The sequence below is a fragment of the Armigeres subalbatus genome, chromosome 2, assembly GCF_024139115.2.
Source record: "Armigeres subalbatus isolate Guangzhou_Male chromosome 2, GZ_Asu_2, whole genome shotgun sequence".
In the NCBI taxonomy this organism is placed as follows: domain Eukaryota; kingdom Metazoa; phylum Arthropoda; class Insecta; order Diptera; family Culicidae; genus Armigeres; species Armigeres subalbatus.
The window spans coordinates 158,047,921-158,070,181 of record NC_085140.1 but is presented as its reverse complement, the minus strand read 5'-3'; the positions used below and the strand labels follow the sequence as shown (position 1 = coordinate 158,070,181).

The 22,261-nt window shown below is 39.4% G+C and overlaps 1 protein-coding gene across 3 annotated transcripts in view; it reads right to left on the bottom strand.

Moving 5' to 3' along the window:
• Positions 1-6,907: 6,907 nt before the first annotated feature.
• The window catches only part of LOC134211076 (deformed epidermal autoregulatory factor 1-like), a 30,242-nt gene continuing 14,888 nt past the window's right edge, over positions 6,908-22,261 (bottom strand). Inside the window, exons 2-6 of one of the 3 annotated variants that reach the window (XM_062687659.1) lie at positions 17,171-17,293; positions 16,487-17,114; positions 13,889-14,440; positions 13,544-13,776; positions 6,908-7,594 (exon numbers count right to left, since the gene is read on the bottom strand). In XM_062687659.1, the coding sequence (XP_062543643.1) occupies positions 7,424-7,594; positions 13,544-13,776; positions 13,889-14,440; positions 16,487-17,114; positions 17,171-17,206 (1,620 nt within the window). In that variant the 5' untranslated portion in view covers positions 17,207-17,293 and the 3' untranslated portion in view covers positions 6,908-7,423. Of the gene's footprint in view, positions 7,595-13,543; positions 13,777-13,888; positions 14,441-16,486; positions 17,115-17,170; positions 17,310-22,261 lie in introns of those variants that run through there. The other 2 variants (XM_062687660.1, XM_062687658.1) reach the window with 2 other exon arrangements.

The window sequence follows — 22,261 nt, the reverse complement described above, 5'->3', positions numbered from 1 at the left end:
CTCGCACAACGAATAGTGCAAGAACATATAATGAGAAGCATGAAATGGAGCACGCGGGGAAAAAGTACAAGCTTCACATCACTATGGAAGATGGATGTGTAGAAGTTAAAGTGCACGACCTGCCAGAAAACGCCCCCGATGAAAAATCGTGGAATTTTTGAGTGCGTTCGGTGAAGTGTTTTCGCTGCGAGAGCTAACATGGGGAGAAGGGTTCGAGTTCGGTGGGCATTTGGTCGGCCCGAATGCTAGAAACATCGATTCGTGAGTAACGATCGATGGACAGCATGCCTACATTGTTTACAAGGGACAGATCGTCTCTTGTAAATACTGCAAAGAGCAAGCGTATACTGCCATATCGTGTGTCCAGAACAAAAAGCTGCTAGTCCAGAAGAGCTATGCGAACGTGGCGAAGCAAACTGGGTCACGACAACCACCGAAGAAGGCGAATGTTGGAAAACCCCCGAGCGCCAAACCGGTAGGTCAGCGTTCTGTCGCTCCACCACCAGCATCGCTGGAGGCTTTCCCCGAGTTGCCGTCGAGTCAGACCGAACTGTCTGGCTCATAAAACCCAACTGCTAGCCAATCTGCTGCTCTAATTGCACGGACGGTATCTCCCAGTTCGTTGCAAACACAAACCGCGCGCAACTCGTCGTCGTCATTGCGCAGGCAACCACTGACCGTTGAAGTGGTCTTGTTTGACATATTTAAGCCAGCAAACGCGATGCGATCGAAAGATCGAACCGCCGGCAACAGTACGGACGATTCGTCCACATCGACGAGAAGTAGCCGAAGCCGAGGGCGCCTGCCTGGCAAGAAACAGCGATGCCACGACGAGCAGGATGTGGACTTCCTTCCATAAATGGCTCTCACGTCATACAATCTCGCATCCATCAACATCGGCACGATCACGAACCCCACGAAACTCAACGCACTCCGAACCTTCACAAGCAGCCAAAACCTCGATATCGTGTGTCTGCAGAAAGTCGAGAACGAAAAGCAGAAAAGAAGAAATAGCAGAAAACGATGGCAATGCCAACAACGGGGACGATTTTACTTGCGAACTTGTTATTTCACCGAACGACCCACTGAACTAAGCGTGCATGGAGGAGATACAAACAGCAGAAATTCTGTCTGCTATCAGGGCGAGCGCACCCAAATGATCCCCTGGAGCCGACGGGATCCCACGAGAATTTTATCTCCGGATATTCGATGTCATCCACCGTGAGTTGAACATGCTTATGAATGAAGCACTCAACGGCAATCTCCCACATGCCTTCGTGGAGGGCGTCATCGTGTTAGTCAAGAAGAAGGGGAGTGACAACACAGAACGAGCGTACCGCCCCATATCGCTATACTCAACAGCGATTATAAAATGGTCTCCCGCATCCTGAAAAACAGGACGGAACGTATTATGGAGGCCAACTGCGTTCTAAGCAACGGACAGAAATGTTCAAACGCAAAGCGAAACATCTTCCAGGCCACTCTCGCTCTGAAAGATAGGATCGCCAATCTCCGTCACCCCTGTCGCGCCAGTAAGCTCATCAGCTTCGATCTGGAGAACACCTTCGATCGGGTACGGCACTCGTTCCTCTTCGAGACCATGCGGTCGCTCAGGTTCAACGAGGAAATCATCTCTTTTCTCTCGAATATAGCCACATCCCGGCTGCTTATCAATGGGCATCTCTCATGATCGTTCGAGATCGCTCGGTCGGTGCGTCAAGGCGATCCGTTGTCCATGCATCTGTTCGTGCTCTATCTTCATCCACTGGTGTGTAGGCTCGAGTAAGTATGTGGAGATGATTTGCTCGTTGCCTACGCCGACGACATCAGTGTGGCTGTGACGTCATTGTGGCAAATAGAAGCGATGAATTAAATATTTCGTCGCATTGGGCTTGCCGCCGGCGCAAAATTGAATTTGCGGAAAACAGTTGCAGTGAATGTTGGCTTTTTCGTAGGTAACGAAATTGGTACGCAGTGGCTACAAACAGCCAACGTAGTCAAGATTCCGGTTGTTACCTTCGCCAACTCGATTAGGCTGATAACCACACTCAACTGGGATGCGCTGGCGGGCAAGTTCTCATAGCAAATGTTGCTGCAGTCCTTCCGTAGGCTGAATCTGCACCAGCGGGTGGTAATCTATACTGCCGTGAATCGCATATTTGTCCCATCTTTGCAGGGTTTCCTATTCATATGGGACAAATATGCGATTCACGGCAGTATATATCTTATATCTTCTTCTTCTTCTTCTATATATCTTCTTCTTCTATATACATAAAAATGAATTTCTGTCTGTCTGACCCTTATAGACTCGGAAACTACTGAACCGATCGGCGTGAAAATTTACATGCAGAGGTTTTTAGGGTCGGGGAAGGTTCTTAAGATGGTTTGAGACCCCTCCCCATTTTGGAAAGGGGGACTTCCATATAAACGGAACAGAGATTTCTGCATAACTCGAGAACTAATCAGATAATAAATCAATTTTAGGCGAAACGAAGTTCTTCGGGTCTGCTAGTCTTTCTATATACATAAAAATTTCTGTCTGTCTGACCCTTATAGACTCGGAAACTACTGAACCGATCGGCGTGAAAATTTACATTCAGAGGTTTTTAGGGTCGGGGAAGGTTCTCAAGATGGTTTGAGACCCCTCCCCCTTTTGGAAAGGGGGGCTCCCATACAAATGGATCACACATTTCTGCTTAACTTGAGAACTAATCAGAGAATAAATCAATTTTAGGCGAAACAAAGTTCGTCGGGTCTGCTAGTCTTTCTTCTTCTTCTTCTTCTTCTATATACATAAAAATGAATTTCTGTCTGTCTGACCCTTATAGACTCGGAAACTACTGAACCGATCGGCGTGAAAATTTACATGCAGAGGTTTTTAGGGTCGGGGAAGGTTCTTAAGATGGTTTGAGACCCCTCCCCCTTTTGGAAAGGGGGGCTCCCATACAAATGGATCACACATTTCTGCTTAACTTGAGAACTAATCAGAGAATAAATCAATTTTAGGCGAAACAAAGTTCGTCGGGTCTGCTAGTGTTAAATACATTCGGTACGTCGAAGCTGTGGTACCTTTCATCTGTGCTGCCTCCGCTTGGTGTTCACACGGCGAAAATCACAGCAACGCACAATGGGGAAATCCAATTTCAAAGGTGGAAAAAAATGATAACTTTCCTCACGAACATCTTACAGAAGAGATCAAGAGCTTATTCGAAAGGGAATTTTGCAAAGAATTCAGTGAGTGCTGTTTCATGGACGTGGAACACTTCTGTATGTAGTTATCGAGCTCGTTTTGCCCTAATGCCCCATATATCGCGAGTTTCCAAACTATTTGTCATTTTATCTTTAAGACATTATTCTAAAATTGTGTTTATCTCTTCACTCTGGATCCACAGAAGGGAACTAAATATATTTTGTTGGTAAAAGTTGGAAATTTAAGGGATTTTGGGGTCAAATAAGCATCAAAGTGCATTTTATGTGCAAATTTCATGTATTCTGTGAAAAATAGTAATGTTTACAGATAAGTGTTGATATTATTGTCTCAAAGTGTTGAACAGATATTGACAAATGTTTGCCGAACAAAAATTAATGAAATAAATAGTTTCACACATGTTTTATTTTGGTATTTATTGAGTAAAAAACGATTTTTAAAAACTTTTGAATATCACCGTTGCCAAACATTTCCAAACCCTACCCGATAGCACAACTAGACAAGAATAGTCATATGTTATGAGTCTTGATGTGATCATAGATAGGAGGTGATGGGAGATACTGTTTTTTCTTACCTTTTTGCCCAAATTCCCCTATGAAATAATATAGCTCAATGATTCTGAGGAAGGAAATGATGTAGTAATGTTAATTTAATTGATATTTTCCAATGATATAATGAAAATAACAAATAATCATATAATTCATTGAAAATATTGAATTATAGGGGATTTAGGGGTCATACAGCTCATTTAATGTAATTTTTTATACAAAATAGGATAACTTTTCTCACGAGCGACTCACCGATAAGGTTAAGGGCTTATTCGAAAGCAAATTTTCCAAGAAATTCAGTGAGTGATGTTTTATAGACATGAGACTTTTGTGTATGTAGTTATTGAGCTGGAGCTCAATGTCGTATACATCAAAATTTTTCATATTTTGGTACTTCTATCTGTGACTTTTCACACAGCCTGGCTACCAATCGACATTTGCAAGAGATCGAATCCATTCACTACTATAAATCCCTTCTTTTCCACGCAATTCCTCGCCCTATCAACCCTATCAAATTTATCTAAAATTCCCCACCATATCCAACAAAACCCCTTCGCCGATCTGATCCATCGGTACTTTGTCCAGCAAACCGAACTGCTAGAGGTGGTACGGAACAGTCCAGCGCTAGACTGGCCACGCGCGTGGAGAAATATTGGATGGTTGGATGGTAACAGCTGATGCAAAGCGCGGTTTATTCGCCTCCTCCACGTACTGTCTTCTATCTGCACCCCGCCATAGATAGTACGCAGCACTTTCTTCTTGAAAACTCCAAGTGTGCGTTGGTCCTCCACGAATGTTGTCCAGATCTAAAAAGCGTTTTGTAGATAGTCCAAAGTACGTACGATTTCCTGCCATTTCTTCTCAAAGTTACATGCCATAATATTAACGATGCCGACGACGAAACCAAACAGCTGAACGTACTTCGTGAAAATCGTACCACTCGTGTCAACCCCTACCCTTTATATTACTCCCTCCAAAGCGATGTTAAAAAAACAGGCAGGGAAAATGCTCCGGAAACTCGAATAACGCATATCACCCGATCCATCGTTGCCTTGACCAACCGTATCAGTTTATTCTGAAATACGTGTTCGTGCATTAGTTGCCATAACTGATCTCAATCGATTGTGTCATGTGCGGCCGGCCTTGAAGTCGATGAACAGGGATGTGTGGACCTCGGTGTGGAATCGTTGTAGTCGCGGTATTTCTGCAATATCTGGCGTACGGCAAATACCTGGTCAGTGGTAGAGCGTTCGCTCAAAACCCCGCCTTATACTGCCCCTCGACCACTCTTGCAATATGTGTTAGTCGACGCCATAACATTTGGGAGAGTACCTTCTAGGCGGCGTTCAGCAATGTAATAGAGATGAGTGACGTTTAGCGCTCGCACACTAATGTGCAATTCGTCATGTGTAAAAACATGTTTGTTTTCCTTCTGCTCATAACCTCAAAAATGATCGGGTCATCACAATGATTTCAAAAGAGTCAAAAAATATATGGAAATATACTCATTTTACCCAATCTTTGCTGAGTTGTCTTCCGAACACCATGTACATCGGTAGAAAATAAAATATCTGCCTATCGCACGATATCACACGATGCAGTCTATGTGATAGCGAGCATTATGAGCTACGTGGCACCAATGTACTGCCTATCCCCCAGAAGTAATGCTGGGGAAATAATGGGTGGAGCCCAAGACGGCAGTGTGTGCCAACGCCATTGCTTGGTGAGACTGACGGGTAGTCCGCGTTTTGAACAAAATTTTGTTTGAATGTTCATGTCTGTGCTCTGCGATTATATGTTGTTCAAGGAGTTCGGATATTCAGATGAATATACAGAGCAATTTCAATACATTGATACATTTAATTTACGTCCAATGCTATTAGATTATCGACTTTCGTATCATGATGTTCGCGGATCGTTCAAATTTATTATTCACAGTAAAACTCCACAAGCTTATGTTAGAAATTTTGGACAAATTGAGAAAAAAATTTCAATGTTTTTCTATGATTCAAGTTTACATTCGATTTTCTCATTTCCCATTTTGCTTAAAAAGTATATTTTCATTCGATTCAAATGCTTGATATTACTCCGAAGAATAGCAGTTCACGATAATGAGGAAGAAAATAAAATTGGCAAAAATATTATTTTGATTAAATCTCGAGGAATTAGAAAAAAAAATCCAGCCGAAGTCAGCATGGTCTGCTGCATAGTCGTGCTAAGACATAAGGAGCTTCATAGCTACATAGCATACCTATCGACACATGTCCCAAGACCTACGCTTTCCTACCTTCCTATTCGCAGGAATATGTGACATTTTACGTCTTGAAAATGCAATCGGCGCCGACTGGGTTCGAACCCAAGGCCCGATGTTGTGTTTATACATTGGACAGACATCTGATCCCAATGTGATTTCTGTCTATACCATAATACCATTTTTTCTTCATGCGCTTTGACAGTTGGCACTGTACGTATCACAGTGGAATCACATTGTGTGTCCTTAGTATTAACAATCAACAACCGGCGTTCACTTTTTCCACTATATCGTAGAAAATTGATCGAATGAAATCGGCTGCTAAGCTAATCGAACGATTGCACACTTGCTTATGGTAATTTAAAATAGGTGTTGGCGGTAAAATATCGAAAAAATAAAATTATAATCAATACCTCATATACTACTCATTTTCGCAAACCGCAATTCTAAACGTCTGTCACACATTCTTATACCGACGACATTCACGAGAATAAATTTATCTAAATTCCATTTCCTTACAATCAATGACAGCTAACTTATTCAACTACTTTCACTTTAAAAGGGAAAGGGAGGTTCCAAAGGGTCTGCTGCTAATGATTCGAATTCCATTATGGAATGTGGTCAGTTTGTAATAAGTATTAGGTATTTATGTACAGGACGAAATTTGAACTGTTGTAGAATAATTGCTACTTACATACGTAACCTTTGTTGACATGCATACCAACACTGGAAGTGAAACAATATGCAAGTTATCATAATGAAAGATATTTTTTCTAAACACCCCAAAATCATGAAAAATTACAGGACATAACAACAATAATTGCACTAATTCATAAAACAATAGAAGGTTTAACAAAACAGTGATGTGATATAACATAATTGAAACAAACAGAAGATAAATTAAGAGTTAACGTCTCTTATTATTTAAATGATATTTTTTTAAATAAAGTTTCTTTTCTCTTTGTGTTTTACATACACACTTCAGTTATTAAATATATATGTATGTACTTCCGCGCAATTTCCTAATAAAAATGAAAACAAAAAAATCTTCTTTGAACAGGGAAGATCACTTCGGCTTCTACCGATAAGTCTCTTATGAGTGAATCCATTTCTGTTCATTCTCAAATATTAAGGTATAAAAACAAAATTTAAACTTTGCTATTTAAATATAAAAATTTCCTCATTTCAATAGTGGTGTGTCGCCCCGCTTGGCAACGTTGCCCATTGATGCATTGCAACCGGCCGAAGATAGCGAATCTTCGAGGAGTCGCGGCGAACAGTGGCGCACAGGTGCTGCTATAAATACCTCTCGCTTCGAAGGTACTGTTGTAGTACATCAGCAGCACTGAGAATCGATCCAGATCTCGCTTCCCGTATACCACGCCAAACCGCAGGTCGCAATTAGAAAATTAAAGGTTATTGAGTTTCATCCACTATCAGCATGATCTGATGCGTCGCTTCCTGCGTACTTCGCACGCACTCGTTTTGATGCGTGATCCAGTCTTTTCGTTGACAGAAGGTCGAACAGTACGGCGTTCTCCGGCAGAGTGAGCACTCGGCCAATGCTTCCCGATTGCAGTTGGCACACTGAAATTAATCACAAGAGGTAAGATTAACATATCATTAAATATAATTTCATGTGCTATAGTTTTTGTTGACGGATTCAAGTGCTTTTAACATGTTATGTACTGCAGTGAATCGCATATCTGTCCCAGCTTTGCTGCGATTCACGGTAGTGTATGTTCCTTAATTGTCCCAAAATAACTATTTTGTCAACTATAATATCTTTATTATTCTAGGTAAATGCGTACATACTTTTGAAGAAAGAATCATCTACTAATTTACCGGGAAAACACTTTCTAATTAAGAAAGAAACGTATATTTTGTGCGTATATCCTTTAACCACAGAGAACAGACATGGATGCTCGAATAAAATTGCGTTAAAAACTTGTGTAAACATTGCGCAATCATCAGCGCAAATTGCCCGACATACTATAAACTAAGAAACTCCCTAAGCGAAGGCGCTGAATCTAGGTACTCCAAAATAAGATTAGGTATAAAGTCTAGTGGATTGAAGATGCTTCAATACCGCAGTATTCGGTGGTAAGCCCCTAATTTACATTACAATGATTTGATTACATGGATTGGAAATGCTATGAAAAGTAATTTTTTTTTTTACAATTTCTTTAAAAAAAACACGAGAATGTCCATTTTAGGAATATTTAGAGGGGTCCATCATAATAAGGAAATAGAACATCCCGAAACGGAACATGAAAATCAAATGAAGTGTCGACTATACACAGCTAAAAAAGTTTACACACAAAAGACTTTGAAGTATGCTCTTTTCAATTATTACCTTATACTACGTTCTTTCGTGGAAGAATAGGACTACACACAAAAAGGAATAAATATTATGCACAATTATGACTATCTTTTATACACAAATGATTAACTTTCATGCATAAAAACAGGAAAAATGTGTAAAACTTATGCTTTTTATGCATCAAATGTTACTCCTTTTGTGGGTAGTCCCATTCTCCCGCAAAAGAGCATATTTCTCCCCAAAAGAGCATACTTTCAGCTGTGCGGGTAGAGAAGCTATTTCCTACAATGGACCCCCAGGGGGTCTACTATAGGGCAACTTCAGTCAGACTTTGAAATGGCAATTTAAACAAATACAGTCAAACCTCCATGAGTCGATATTGAAGGGACCATCGACTCATGGAAATATCGAGATGTAGAATACAAAATTCTTGGAGATTTGTTTGAGCGGACCATCGTAGTAACCCAGAAAACATTTCTTAATATAGAATTATTTGCTTCCACGAGTCGATATCGAGTCATAGGACATCGACTCATGGAGGTTTGACTGTAACGTCTTATATTTAAGTATAGTATGTAGGTATGTGTCGTAAAAGGGAAAACATCGCAGAAAGTGGAATTTAACAAATCATATACAAATTTTAGATGATTGGGACTAGAAAATGAAAATCTGAAGAGGGTGAAAATCTATACCATTCTTACCCTTGGCTCTACCCGGAATAAGTTATTAGAGCAAAAGAGCTCGGCGAAATTTTGTCAACTGAACGGTGCACAATAGTGTCTAAAAATGCAAATAATCCGATCCACAATTTCAAATAACTTTTTGAAGATGAAATGTTTAGACTTTTTCTTGGCTCCTTGTAACCGGTTCCGGAAGTCTCAAAGTGATTGGCTTGGCCCTGTAACGCTGTAATTGTTTCTCTTACGTTTACGTGGTCAGAATGAGATGGCTCTCGTAGGTTTTTTGGTGGCCTAATCCATTACGTGCACATAAACTCAAAAATAACTTTATTTTGACTAAATTAACTAAATTGTAAGACTAGAAAACCGTCGTCGATCAGAGCTCGTACAGACTAAACATTTAACACTTAGCATGCGACAACGGACAGGACACAAGACACCTAGCGGACCAGTGAATAATTGTTAAACAATGTTTGATTGATACATGACGTCTACAAATGGCGGCATAAATTAACTGTTACCAGAGAGCCCAAAGTCTGAACATAGAGAAGCAGTGTTGCTTATTTTCCATAACCGCAACAGTTTCTCATACCGTAATTCTTGGTTTCAGGAGCCAACCCGGCAAACCGAATGCTACGGCACTACTCCTAACCTTTTAAACTACTTTTGGCAGCTAGACACGAATCAAGTCGGTCGGAGGAGTTATTTCTATCAGTGATGTCACGTGGAATCACTATTTTCTCAGAACAGCAAACGAGTTGCATATGATAAGGGTAAATTTGCTTCGGCACATTCTATCATTCTTAGGATGGCCAATCGTCCTTTGGAAAGCAAAATGTAATGATTCTTCCACATTCAAAGGAAACTCCATTAATAACATTATCCAAACCATTTATTTTTGTATTTACCCAAGTTTATTTCGCTCCAGTGAACAACGAACTGCAAATACAATTGAGAGCACATCAAACAGCAAATTAAAGAATATGTTCAATTTTTAGCAAGTCAATGGATTATTTTAGGTAACTCATTTTGCAATTACCGCATCAAAACAAAGCCGCTATTGTATATGTAGCAGGGTTTGCAGAAATCGCTCTCAATAGATAACGACCTATTAATATGAATTTTTAATAATGTCCCAAATTGACTGTGTTAAACAACCATAACCTTTGAGATTCATGCATACATCATTTGCAGTCTAGTATAAATTCATTTCACCCAAAAAAATTAAAAAATAAACTTTTGAATTTTGTCATAAACTTGAATTTAATTATCTAGCAACACGGCCAAGTTAACAACAAGCTGCCCTTTTGAAAATGTGATACCGCCGATCGAAGTAATCGATTGTCATTTTCACCCAATCAGCAACCGGTACGATTTTGACAGAAAATCGGTACGATTTTTAATGACTAATTGGCACATCCTATCCTAGATAACGACGATAGAAGAGAGGCAAAAATCTCTTCGAATCATAACAAGCCATGAAAACAAAACTACAATCGCACTTGTATACAAGTTGGAAAAAAAAAGATTCTGATATGCGGCCCCCATCGAGGTTTGATAAAATGCTTTGCTCTCGCTCATTTTATGTTGAGGATCATATTTTTTTTTTGCACAGCTGTGTAAAACAAGTTGAAATGCATATGCATTATCAGAACTGGTGTCCCCCGAATCAATTCATTATCGTAACAGCTACCGAAAAACTTCTCTCACGGTATGCTACCTATCGAGAGTGTATACAGACATGATAAGTGAGAGATTTTTTCATTCTCCTTTGGATTCAAACGCTGATATGTAGGTTAACATGCGGGAGGTTTTGAACGAACTGGTCTACGGTGGCGCTATCTACTCATTTCATAGCGGCAGATTTTGCTTTCATTAATCCATTGGATCCTGTCAAATCAAAACGTAGCACATTTTGGAAAATTAACACTACCAAGCTTACATTTTTCGCGGTTCGAAATCTTAGAAACTGTTATAAATTTTATTATTTTCGCACTAGCCTCTATGGTTGGCTACAACGGTTCCATTTCTTGTTAACATTACATTTTCCGTTTTTGGACGAATTTCACTGTTTTACAAAGGATACCGCTTAGGGTGGCCATCTTGCCCCTCTTTTCCTTACCGATAGTAAATTTTACTGCTTCCTTAAGAAGCACATATACTTAGGACACCCACATGGTGAAAACTTGTAATCAGATAGACCATGTTCTGGTAGATTGGCGGAATTTTTGGAGTGTCAAAGATCAACAGACGAGGAAAAACGTTGTTTATGTCGACAATATGGGAATAAGAAGAATCGAAATTATGCGCCAACAAATTTATCAGGCTAATTCAAGCACTTTTTTCAGTTTTTGCAACCGATTTTTTGAATTGCTTGAATAGCGGCTTCAAAGATTATGAGTGCTTTGGGCAAGCTGACTTCTAGAAAAATCGTGCCAATTACCATGACACAACCCTCCCTAATTCGCCATACAAAAGTTTGTCCTGTATTCTGTTCAACAGATTTTAAGACCGTTTGAAGAATCCTTCGTCGAGAAATATCGAGCAGGCGTTCGTAGGGGCCGATCAAGGGCAGATCTAATGTCCCTTAGACAAATCCTTCATAAATTCCGGGAGTACAACGTGCAGACACATCATCTGGTTATTGATTTCAAGGCAGTGCACGATTTAGTGGAACAAAACAAGTTTTGGCAATATATGCTAGAACGTGGTTTGCTGGCAAACAATTGACAACATCAGTTTTTCTAGAAATTTTTTGTAGTGAAGGAAAAATATTCAATTGTTTAGGTTACGTACTCCATCGTGTCCCTTCGACCCCAGCCAGTGTTTAGGTTCACAAGAAACATATTCTATCCTTCTGTGCTTGGAAGAGATAGTATATTAATGTTTCTTCTTCATTGTTTTTAAATGTTTTTAAATTAAGACGTGTAACTTTCGGCTCCTCATTCAAACCTTTGAACAAACGATATAAATACAACATGCTCACTTTCTCTCTGCCCGATTTCCCTGATTGCTCAACGAATTCCCTGATTTTCCAGGTTTTTTACAGTTAGCCGACACCCTGGAGAAACCCATGTTTTTTTTTAAATCCTTATTCAGATTGCTTTCAGAAATCAAGGTGGGTGTGGTAATTGACTTCAATCTACGATAAACATCACATTCACTGCTAGGCAAAGGAAGGCCAGAACGTTTATGTGGAGTAAATCCGAAAAAAACATATGGGGCCAGATAATGCCAGAATGTTTTTTAAATTATAATTTACATGGATTTAATAAAAAGTGTAGGGTAAAGCATGTATTTTGGACCACCCTTACGGGGGCTCTTTTTTTGGACCACCAAGAGGAATTTGCACTCAGTGGTCCAAAATATGATCGATATATCGAAAGAAAAGGAAGTTCCAATTAATCCTGTGGTGAATTTCAAATTCACCACATGCTTTTCCACCATTAGTACAAAAAGCCCAAATCTGACGAAATAATGTTTGTACAGTGCTGAAATTGAAGTCGATTGCTAAGCACAAGTAACCAAATGATCTACCAATGTTTCGCCATTTTGCGATTTATGGTTCTCTTATAGCTCGTGCTCCTGTAAAAATACCTGAAAAAGCACTTAGTTTCCTAAATAGCTGATTTGGGGCTTGGCTGTATAATTACCAAAAATAATCATCGGTAGTTTGCGAGGTGAACCGGCCCAGGGCCGAAAACCTCATTTATAAAGATAATAATAATAAAATCATCGGTAGGGGAAGTGTACCGGTTTTGGCGAATTAAACGTTTTTGGGTCTGTCTCATTTGGAGAATTAAACTGAAATTAAACTTAAAAGTGACATTTCAATAATTATCGAATAACCCTGCTCGCAGAGCATGATTACTTTTGACAGATATCGAATCATTTTGCATCGATGTCTTATTGGAATTGCTGGGTAGCACAAGGTTATTTGCTAAATTTTCGAACTGTTACTTTAAGTTTAATTCTCCAAATGAGACAGACCCTTAGTGCCTAATTTGGCCAACTTTAAAAATGCATGTTTTTCCAAAATAATCGATCAGTTGAAAGTAGCGTTGAATCGTGAGGGATATATCTCTTATTGGAACTAATAAAACCCTCCCGAATTGCTTTATTTTAGAAGTTATTCGCAAAATTGGCCAAATTAGGAACATGGCCAAAACCGGTACAGTTTCCCTATATCTGTTTACATATTAAAGAAAGCTCTAGTTCTAGATAATACATCAATGTAGAATAACTTGCCTAACTTGCAAAAATAGAATGTTGATTATTGTAACATACAAGTATCAAGAAAAGAAATAATGGCTACGGTGGCCCTAATGGGTACTTTCGAGACATCGTTTCCAATTTCAAAAAAAAAAAGATCATCCAACAGAACATTATTTTATTTCAATGTGCCAACATACTGTACTGAAAATAGCTGACAATTCATTTACGCAAAAAAGAGTTCAATAGTGTTAAGACGTTTCATACGTTTTTCCAGAATTCAATTGCTCAACCTTAACTTCTTATGTATTGAATAATTACCTTTTTGTTGGCATGAACCGAACCGGGCGGTAATTGACTACTAATGTTGTTCTGCTCCTCCAACTGAGTTACGGTGAGGATGGCAGCGTCCCGTTCGCGCTGTAGCCTTTCCAATTGACGATTGTGTACTTCGCTGGCATCACCAATGCACTTCTTCAACTCCTGCATGGCCTTGCACACTTGAGAGCACAATGCTTTCATCTGCTCAAACGGTAGATTCGTTTCCGTTATTACTACAATGAAAAAAAAACAACATTGTTTAAGGATAATGTAGATTGATCACATAGCAAAAATTATCGTTGGTCATGCTCTGCGGCCTTTACCTGCTACAGGGCGTACACTTACACTGTGTCGATTGGTCGACATATTCTGTGGCGCTTTCGATTCCTTCGGTGAGGGCCTGCCAAGGTTCTTCTTTGGTGGTGATTGCGAGCTCGTTTTCAATCTCTTGCTGCTCCTGCTGAACTACCTTCACCGTAGTGGTTGTGGTTGTGGTGCTGGTATTGTTGGTGATAATCGGTGTAGCATTGATAGTGGTTGCTGCTTGGTGAATTTGTTGCTGAACTTGATGCTGCTGCTGCTGAATTTGCTGTTGCTGCTGCTGTTGGACCTGTTGTTGCACTTGTTGTTGTTGCTGCTGCTGCTGTTGTTGTTGTTGTTGTTGCTGAGCCGCATGGTGATGGCTTACGGTGGTATTTTGCTGACTTACGGCGGTTGTAGTAGTACTCGTGTTGCTGATGGCGCTGTTGTTAATATTGTTGATGTGGATATTGTTATTACTAGTGTTTGTATTGTTATTTACAATTATTCTTTTTTTCTTCTCGGGCTGTTCAGGTTCTATTTGATTACGCCGCCTCCGCTTGTATGGCGTAAATAATCGTACTGGACCAGAAGCAGCTGGAAACAGACACATTAGAAAATTGTTTGCGATTAGGCCTATGCACTGTTTTGGGTTTAACGATGGGAAAATACATTATGAAAAAAGTTTTTTTCCTATAAGATAAGCCTAAGATCAAAAATGCGGAGTCATACAAAAACAAAAAAATATTTAACAAATTGGTAAACGTATGACGTAATATGACGATCTATACATAAATTCAGTCAAAAAGTAGTCCTATTATTTTATTATTTATTCAGACTAAGGCCCAAGTGGCCTGTGCGGTATATAAGAGTCTTCTCCATTCGGCTCGGTCCATGGCTACACGTCGCCAACCACGCAGTCTACGGAGTAGTAGTAGTAGTAAGTAGTCCTACTCTTCCCAAAAAAATGTGCTTTGAGGTCATAATAATTAAATTTCGATAGAATTAATTGTGTAACTTTGAGAAATAGTCTAAAAGTATTTTTAGACGTAGTCAACACGCACAGTGCGTCGTCATCATTTATATTTAGGGTGGTCCTATGTGTGGCAAATAATTAGACGCTACTACCAAAGATGCTAACTCGCTTTAATAGTTTCTCATTTTGTAGGCGTATAGACTGTTCCAGAAATTATAAGCGCACTTTGTATTTCCTAATATTTCCAACTTTTTTTTACTACGTAAAGTTTATTATCTTATCTACTTTCTTCTAGTGTCGAGTTTGCAATTTTTATGGAATATAAGTCATGTTTTGAGATGCTTTCCTTCACACGGTTCTGAGGTGTTTGCATAACACAGTTTCAAGTTGTTTTTTTTTTCAAATTTCTATTCAATATTAACACTAAATCTATTACGTGTAAAAAGAACATAATTTAATTAAATATGTCTGGCTGTGCATTCTTATTTAACATCTAATTGAGATAAAATAAGAGTTGCTGATTGACATTAGCTTTCCGATATGGTTGAACAACCGCCTTTTTCTACTTTTAACTAGTTACTAGTTAAAGAAATATGACGCGGGCTCTTAATCCAAAATTCAAATAAACAATCGCTCACTTTGAGCGATTGATTGTTTATCCACGCGAAGGATGAACAACTGAACAAGATCTTCCTCTTCTTATTGGCATTACATCCCCATACTGGGACAGAGTCACCTCACAGCTTAGTGTTCATTAAGCACTTCCACAGTTATTAACAGCAAGGTTTCTAAGCTAAGTTACCATTTTTGCATTCGTATATCATGAGGCTAACACGATGCCCAGGGAAGTCGAGACAATTTCTAATCCGAAAATTGCTTAGGCCGGCACGGGGAATCGAACTGAACAAGATAAGGAAATGCTAATACTGTTGTATAGATATTGCATAGGTCACATCACTTTCCATGTGGAATCCCGATCTATGTTACCCGTGCTAATTGGGGAGATTCAGAGGTATTCTTGGTCTCTAGTAACAACAATACCCACACGAAGGATCGAAGTGAAATTTGCACCAGTTCTGATCAATCACGGAGTAGCGACCATTGATAGGTATGTACAGTCAGTCTAAGTTAAGGTGAGCTCAATATTCACACTAAATCCATTGCATATGGTTATTATACTTTTTTACCAAGCAACAGGTGTCAAAAGTCGAGCCCTAGTTTTCACCTATTTACATGTGTTTCCCTTATTCAATGGCTTATGACTTGGACTCTTAATAAACTCATACATATACTAAACGCCAAAGTTATTTGATTTTTATGCCACTCCTTGGCAACACATTTCCAACCACTTTTCGACGACAAGACTAGCACCCCTATACACTTCCAATGGAAATTCGACTGATATAATAGCTCTACGTTTTTTACTAGGTGAATTTTCAAAAAAAGCACCCCAAAAAAATGGTCAATTTTTACAATTTACCCAAAGCTAAATATTTTCTAAATTGACGCAAAATATTCAGAAAAATTACATAACGTTTATTAAATGGAATTATCTATATAGGAAGCATCAAAATTCTCATAGAGCATGCATTTCAATTTGCCGACTATTTTTTTAGTGTGCTTATAATTTCTGGAACAGTCTATTATATTCATCATTTCTTACTCACCTGATTCATCATCACAACATGCTGAGCATGTACAGCTGGTAGCGTGTGGCGTCAGGATTCCTTCATCGATCAACGCTTGCAAACTACGTCCACCGTACCTAATAGATCGTTTCCAGTCTTTACTCGAGCCCCGACCGCAGATCTGTTCAAACTCGCTTGGGGTATACCACGCATCCTTATGTTTAATACATTTCCCACGTCCACCGGAGCCGAGCCGGCTCTTGTACAATTCTCCCGTCGTGGTTTTACATCGCACAGACAGGACATCGAGACTATTTAATCGATCGATCACACTATTGTCTAGTCGGTATTCTGGCTGTGACTGCACTTGGTCTACAAGGCTCTGATCGTCATGTTGCTGTTGGTCCGTCCCTTGTTGCTGGATCACGATATGCGTTGGCTTCAGGTCACCGGTTAGGTCTCCGACGACTGTGCTGCCCGATACGAAACCATTGTTATCCACGCAGATCATCGGCTTAAAGTGTTGAATCTGATCGGGCGTGAGCACATTGAAGGTGGTACCGCCGATAAGTGTCCCGACCGGTAACGATACCGGCACTTGGACAACCGTATTTCCGGATTGCACATCGGCGGTGGTAACGAGACGAGTTCGAGGGGGTAGGGCGACCTGAGATAATAGTAAACCGTTAATATTGATTAATGATATAGGTTATGAGTGCTGGCCTGCCGAGATAGATGATGTTGCATTTCACATAGCATAACACTCTGGATTATAGGAGCATGATGTCGGCTGCAATTGGCTTGGAGTGCTTATTTGCGTGTATGTTTGTAGTTTTTGTTGCAGTTCTGAAACGTTAGAAAAAGGGGGAAGGCTATTTGACATAATACCGTTTGGCACAATCGTTGGAAAATTGTGTCAAAAATAGTAGGCCATTTGGCATGATACCTCTAAAAAAATCACGTGAGACGACTGAGTAATTTAAATGGGAGGTATCGACAATTCTCGCTTCATTCGAAAGGCCTCACCTCATACGAGACGCATAATAAGGCATAGGTTTTCTCATCTTCTAGCAATCGCGCAAAAATTGAAAATGGAGTTCCATACAATTTCCTTCTTTGACTAGGGTAAATGTTCCATTTTGGACCCCTAGAAGAAGTGCTTACCGATATCTGCTTATATGCATCAAATGGCACGTTTGATATAGACGGAAATCACACCATTTGATAGACAGAAGTCTCATTTATGGCATTAAGGACATAGTTGGAAGAGTACCACGATGGCAGTCAATATGGCACCGGACCTTCCACGGGTCAACCCCACACCTCCCGCACTCCTCTCCCACCAACATTCGAATGCATCGAACAAAAGTTTAATATTCAGATTACTAACCTGTTCACAGTATATTTATGTACTTCCCGTGATAATTAACATGTTTCTTCAAAGAGTCCTATGCATTTCGGCTCGATATATGGCATAAACCAGCAGTTTCGTGCCAATTTAACAGCCGTCCGTTTATCACTGCACTCCACTTCTTTTCAAAGGGCACTGCAAAAATCAATTTTTTACTCACTTCTCCGCACATGAGCAGCCCGAAATATTGATGGAAGGCAAATTAAGCTTCAATTTTGGATTAAGTCACTTGTTAGAAGCGAAAACTTAATATAAACTGCAATTTTTGCCCGAAGAAAACGATTAAAAACTGATCGCGGAGCGAATGTAAACACCGGTACCGATAGCAGCAAACTAATAAACAGGGTGGTTCAAAACTGATTTTGCTCCGCCACGCTCAGTCGATTATGTTTCATATTTTGGGTGTCGTTCGCTGGTTTCGGTCGGTTTGAATAGGGGCTTACCGTGCACAGGTCGTTTCAGGTTTGTATGGCAGTTGATATGGCGAGGTTGAATTTTACATTATTCTGATTGTGGCACTCCGTGATTGGGCGCTGGCGAGGGGAAGACCATATGACTGGATGAAATTCAAGAGCTTTAACTCCTTAGACAATGCATATTGAATGGACGTTCCAATAGTTGAGAGTCGATTTTAATCGATGTTGCAAATTTTTAGCATAATTTGGGGCTTTACCAATTTACCATTTGGGGCTTTACCAAATACAATGTCGGCGGAACAGAAACGAAAACGGCAAATTTGACAGTTAGCCCATATATTTTCTGTTAAGTTTGCCGTTTCCGTTCCGCTGAGGCTGACATTGTGTTTGTGTAATTGTGTAATTCAACAAAATAGCCAGATTTTTTTCTGTGATATCTATCGCACCAGGAGCAGATACTTCATACAAAAAGTGTGACATGGGGGTGAGCGGAGTATAAAATGCTATTTCAACGGATCTTTTCTAAGGTCCGTTCAGTGAAGTCTCTGGAATGTTGCTTTAAGCTATGTGGGTTCTCTTTTCGCCAGCCTTTGGGAGGGAGGCGCTGTAGCCAGTGTAATGAAAGGTTTAGTTTCCCATAATAGTTTTCATACAAACTTGAACCGGCCTGTTCTCAATCAGTTTTTGTTCAAATCGGCTTTTGGAGGACACTCGGAGCATGGGACGGAATCAAGTGAGCGTGGTGGAGCTGGGTCGTTTTTTGAACCACCCTACTAACATTCTTTGTTTTCTCATAAATACGACACCAATACTACTACAGTATATGACAGTTTGTATTGCACCAATACTTTCAAAGCTTTGTTTTGGTACTCACCCCACCTTCACCTTAAGTGTTGATAAATCGCTGAGAAATTGTAACTTTCTAAAATAAAAATATTCTTCGTGCAACATATTTTGGACCCCCAAATGTACACATACTGGACACCACAAATTTAGTCTTTTCAAAGTAGAATTTCTAATTTACCCTGATCAATTGACCCGAAGCAAAGTGTTATCTTTCGATTGCAGGGCTGGTAGCGACCGATGCCGCTCAAAATAATGACTTTAGTGACCAAAGCTGACGAAAAAAGGAAAAAATAGTGACTTTCAGTTGAATTTTTTTTTAAACTTTATTAATGTGTTTTTTTTAATTCTAGGAGCTTTCAGTTGCAGAAAAAGTGACCAAATAATGACTTTCAGTTTCAGTTGCAAGTTCGATGAGACAAAATCAAGCGTTTTTGGGTCAAATGAGAATCTTTTTTTCGTAATTTGTGGCGGAAAACATCTTTCACTCACCACTTTTTTCTCGGCGACAATCTGCTTGAGAAAAAATTTTCTTCTATAAGTAAAAATTGCGATTAGTTGAATACCTACTTAAGAAAGATGCAGAGAACTCTACGATTTGTCATAGTTGCGGAAATTTTTGTAATTTATTGTGCAACAGGAACAATGCACTTGTTGCGTCGAATGCAACTTGTTGCGAGTAAATAATGCTAATGCTAAGGGTAATGCTAAGTTCCAAAAAGTGTGTCTACAAAATTTGTATATATACACACACATACATACGCATATACAGACATCACCTCGATTCGTCGAACTGAGTCGATCGGTATATCACTATGGGTCTCCAAGCCTTCTATCAAAAGTTTTTTTTTGAGTAGTCCTATAGCCTTTCGATGCAACTTTGTTGTACGAGAAAGGCAAAAACGCCGCTTGAGAACAATTTATATTTTCTTGAATTTTTCCCCAAATTTTTGTATGGATGACTCTCCTCATAGTGAGGCAACAACGCAAAATCCATCAAATATCCTGAAATTGTGTTGGATTGTTGGCATTTTATCAGGGAAGATCATTTATCATATTTATGACTTTGTGCTGTACAAAATTATAGCATTTGGTCATTATTGGGAAAAGTTGTTCAAATTTTGCGTGGCCACTAAAAAGCATCTTTAGGAGGGACAAAACACAGTAAATAATAGAGAAAATAAGGTTGGCAATCAAAAAAATAGTTCGCCACATAACGATCATTTGTCTAGAGGATCTTTTATAAAAATACGCTATAACAATACCACTTAAGTTCTTGATAAAACAGGGGAGAATCAAGTCTCCCAAGGAGCCAAGTGTCCCAAGGAATCAAGTCTCCCCTAATCGGCAGGTCTCCTGCTTGCATGACTGCATACCAATTTATAAATTGTGTCGTAATACACCTTCAATTAGCTACTGCTGAAATGCCAATAAGAGCAGCGAGTTAAATGGCTGGCGAATTTTCCAAACAATTATTTTTTCCAAGATCCGTAATTTCATTTCCGCTATGAACAAAGTATCATCCGTCGGATACATATAGCTTAATAAAAATTTAGTGAATAGAATACCGTGGACACCCGGTAATATGACCGCTTTTAATCTGAACACTTTTAATTTGAACCCTGTTCGTTTGAACATCGTTCAAATTAAAATGGTTCAAACGTCATTTAACACGTGGAATCGAGAAAAGAAAATAGAACATTGTAAAACGGAACGCAGAATCAAAACAAACCGGCAAAGAGAGCAGCCAGAAACCAGTTTTTCTGATGCAAATAGAGTAACCAGAAGTTCAAATTAAAAATGAACCCCGTTAATGTGAATGAGGTACCGTTCAAATTATCGGGGGTCCACGGTAGGTTCAAAATAGTTAAAAATAGTGACGTTTTGTGAGAAAAAGTGACTTTTGTGACTTGTGGTCGAAAAAAGAGACTTTTTAGTGACTTGCAGGAAAAAAGTGACCAAGTCACTAAAAAGTGATCCGCTTCCAGGCCTGCGATTGGCTTGCATCAATGAGAAGATTCCTGAGTTTCAAATTCACAATTTCGACACAAATTTATTATGTACGTTTTGAGATTCCCAGTGATGTATACTTTCAAGGTAATTATAGAATGAAGCCAGAAATCGGCCTTTTTGTAAACCACGTGCTTTTCCAATATTTTTTCAAGAGCACGAGATGAAAGAACCATAACGCGTATGGGGCTGTAATAATGGTAGATCGTTTGCTTAGTTATGCTGAACAATCATAATTTGAGTTTCGTCACTGTACAAAAACTATTACGCCAGATTTGGGGTTTTAGAAATGTATGTAGATAAATGCGTGGTGAATTTGAAATTCACCTCGGGCTTCATTCTATAATCACCTTAAGGTTGCGAGAAAACCTTAACTTCTAGCGAGAAAATCGGTTAAGAATTACTAAATGAAAAAGTGGCTAATGTTTTTCGGTTTTCGTGTGCACACACATACACACGGACAGACAGACATTTGTTCAGCTCGACGAGCTGAGTCGATTGGTATGTAACATCATGGGTCTCCGAGACTTCGAGTTCGATTTATGAGTGAAATGATAGCCTTTCGGTACAACTTTGTTGTATGAGAAAGGCAAAACCTATAATTGTCAGAGGACAAAACTAGGAATCCTATAATGATTATAGGATCCCTAGGCAAAACCCATTTTCCTTCTTGTCGGAATTTTTACTTTGTGAAATCATTCCGAATGACTCCCATTAGCTACAAAATCCTATAAGATCAATAATTTTAAAATAACTTCTTCTTCTTCTTCTTATTGGCATTACATCCCCACACTGAGACACTGAAATAACACTCAGTTAAATTATTGGTCCACGTAGTTCAGCAGTGCTGGCAGAATGAACGATTTTTGCATATAGTTTGAACATTCAATCTTCGAAGCGTTATAACTTTTTTCGTGGACGTTCCAACAACGTACCTTCTTCGGCAAAGTATTTCGGTGTCCTTTGGGTTTTTGACGCAATGTGCCACTTGGTTTACGATGAACTGAAACGTCCAGGAGTAAAAATGCGAAAATATACGTTCTCCCATATTAATTTCCATGCAAACTTCGAACGCGATGCGGAAAGTGAGGAAGCAATAAATTAAGCCCACATTCTGCACAGTTGTTTAGGACC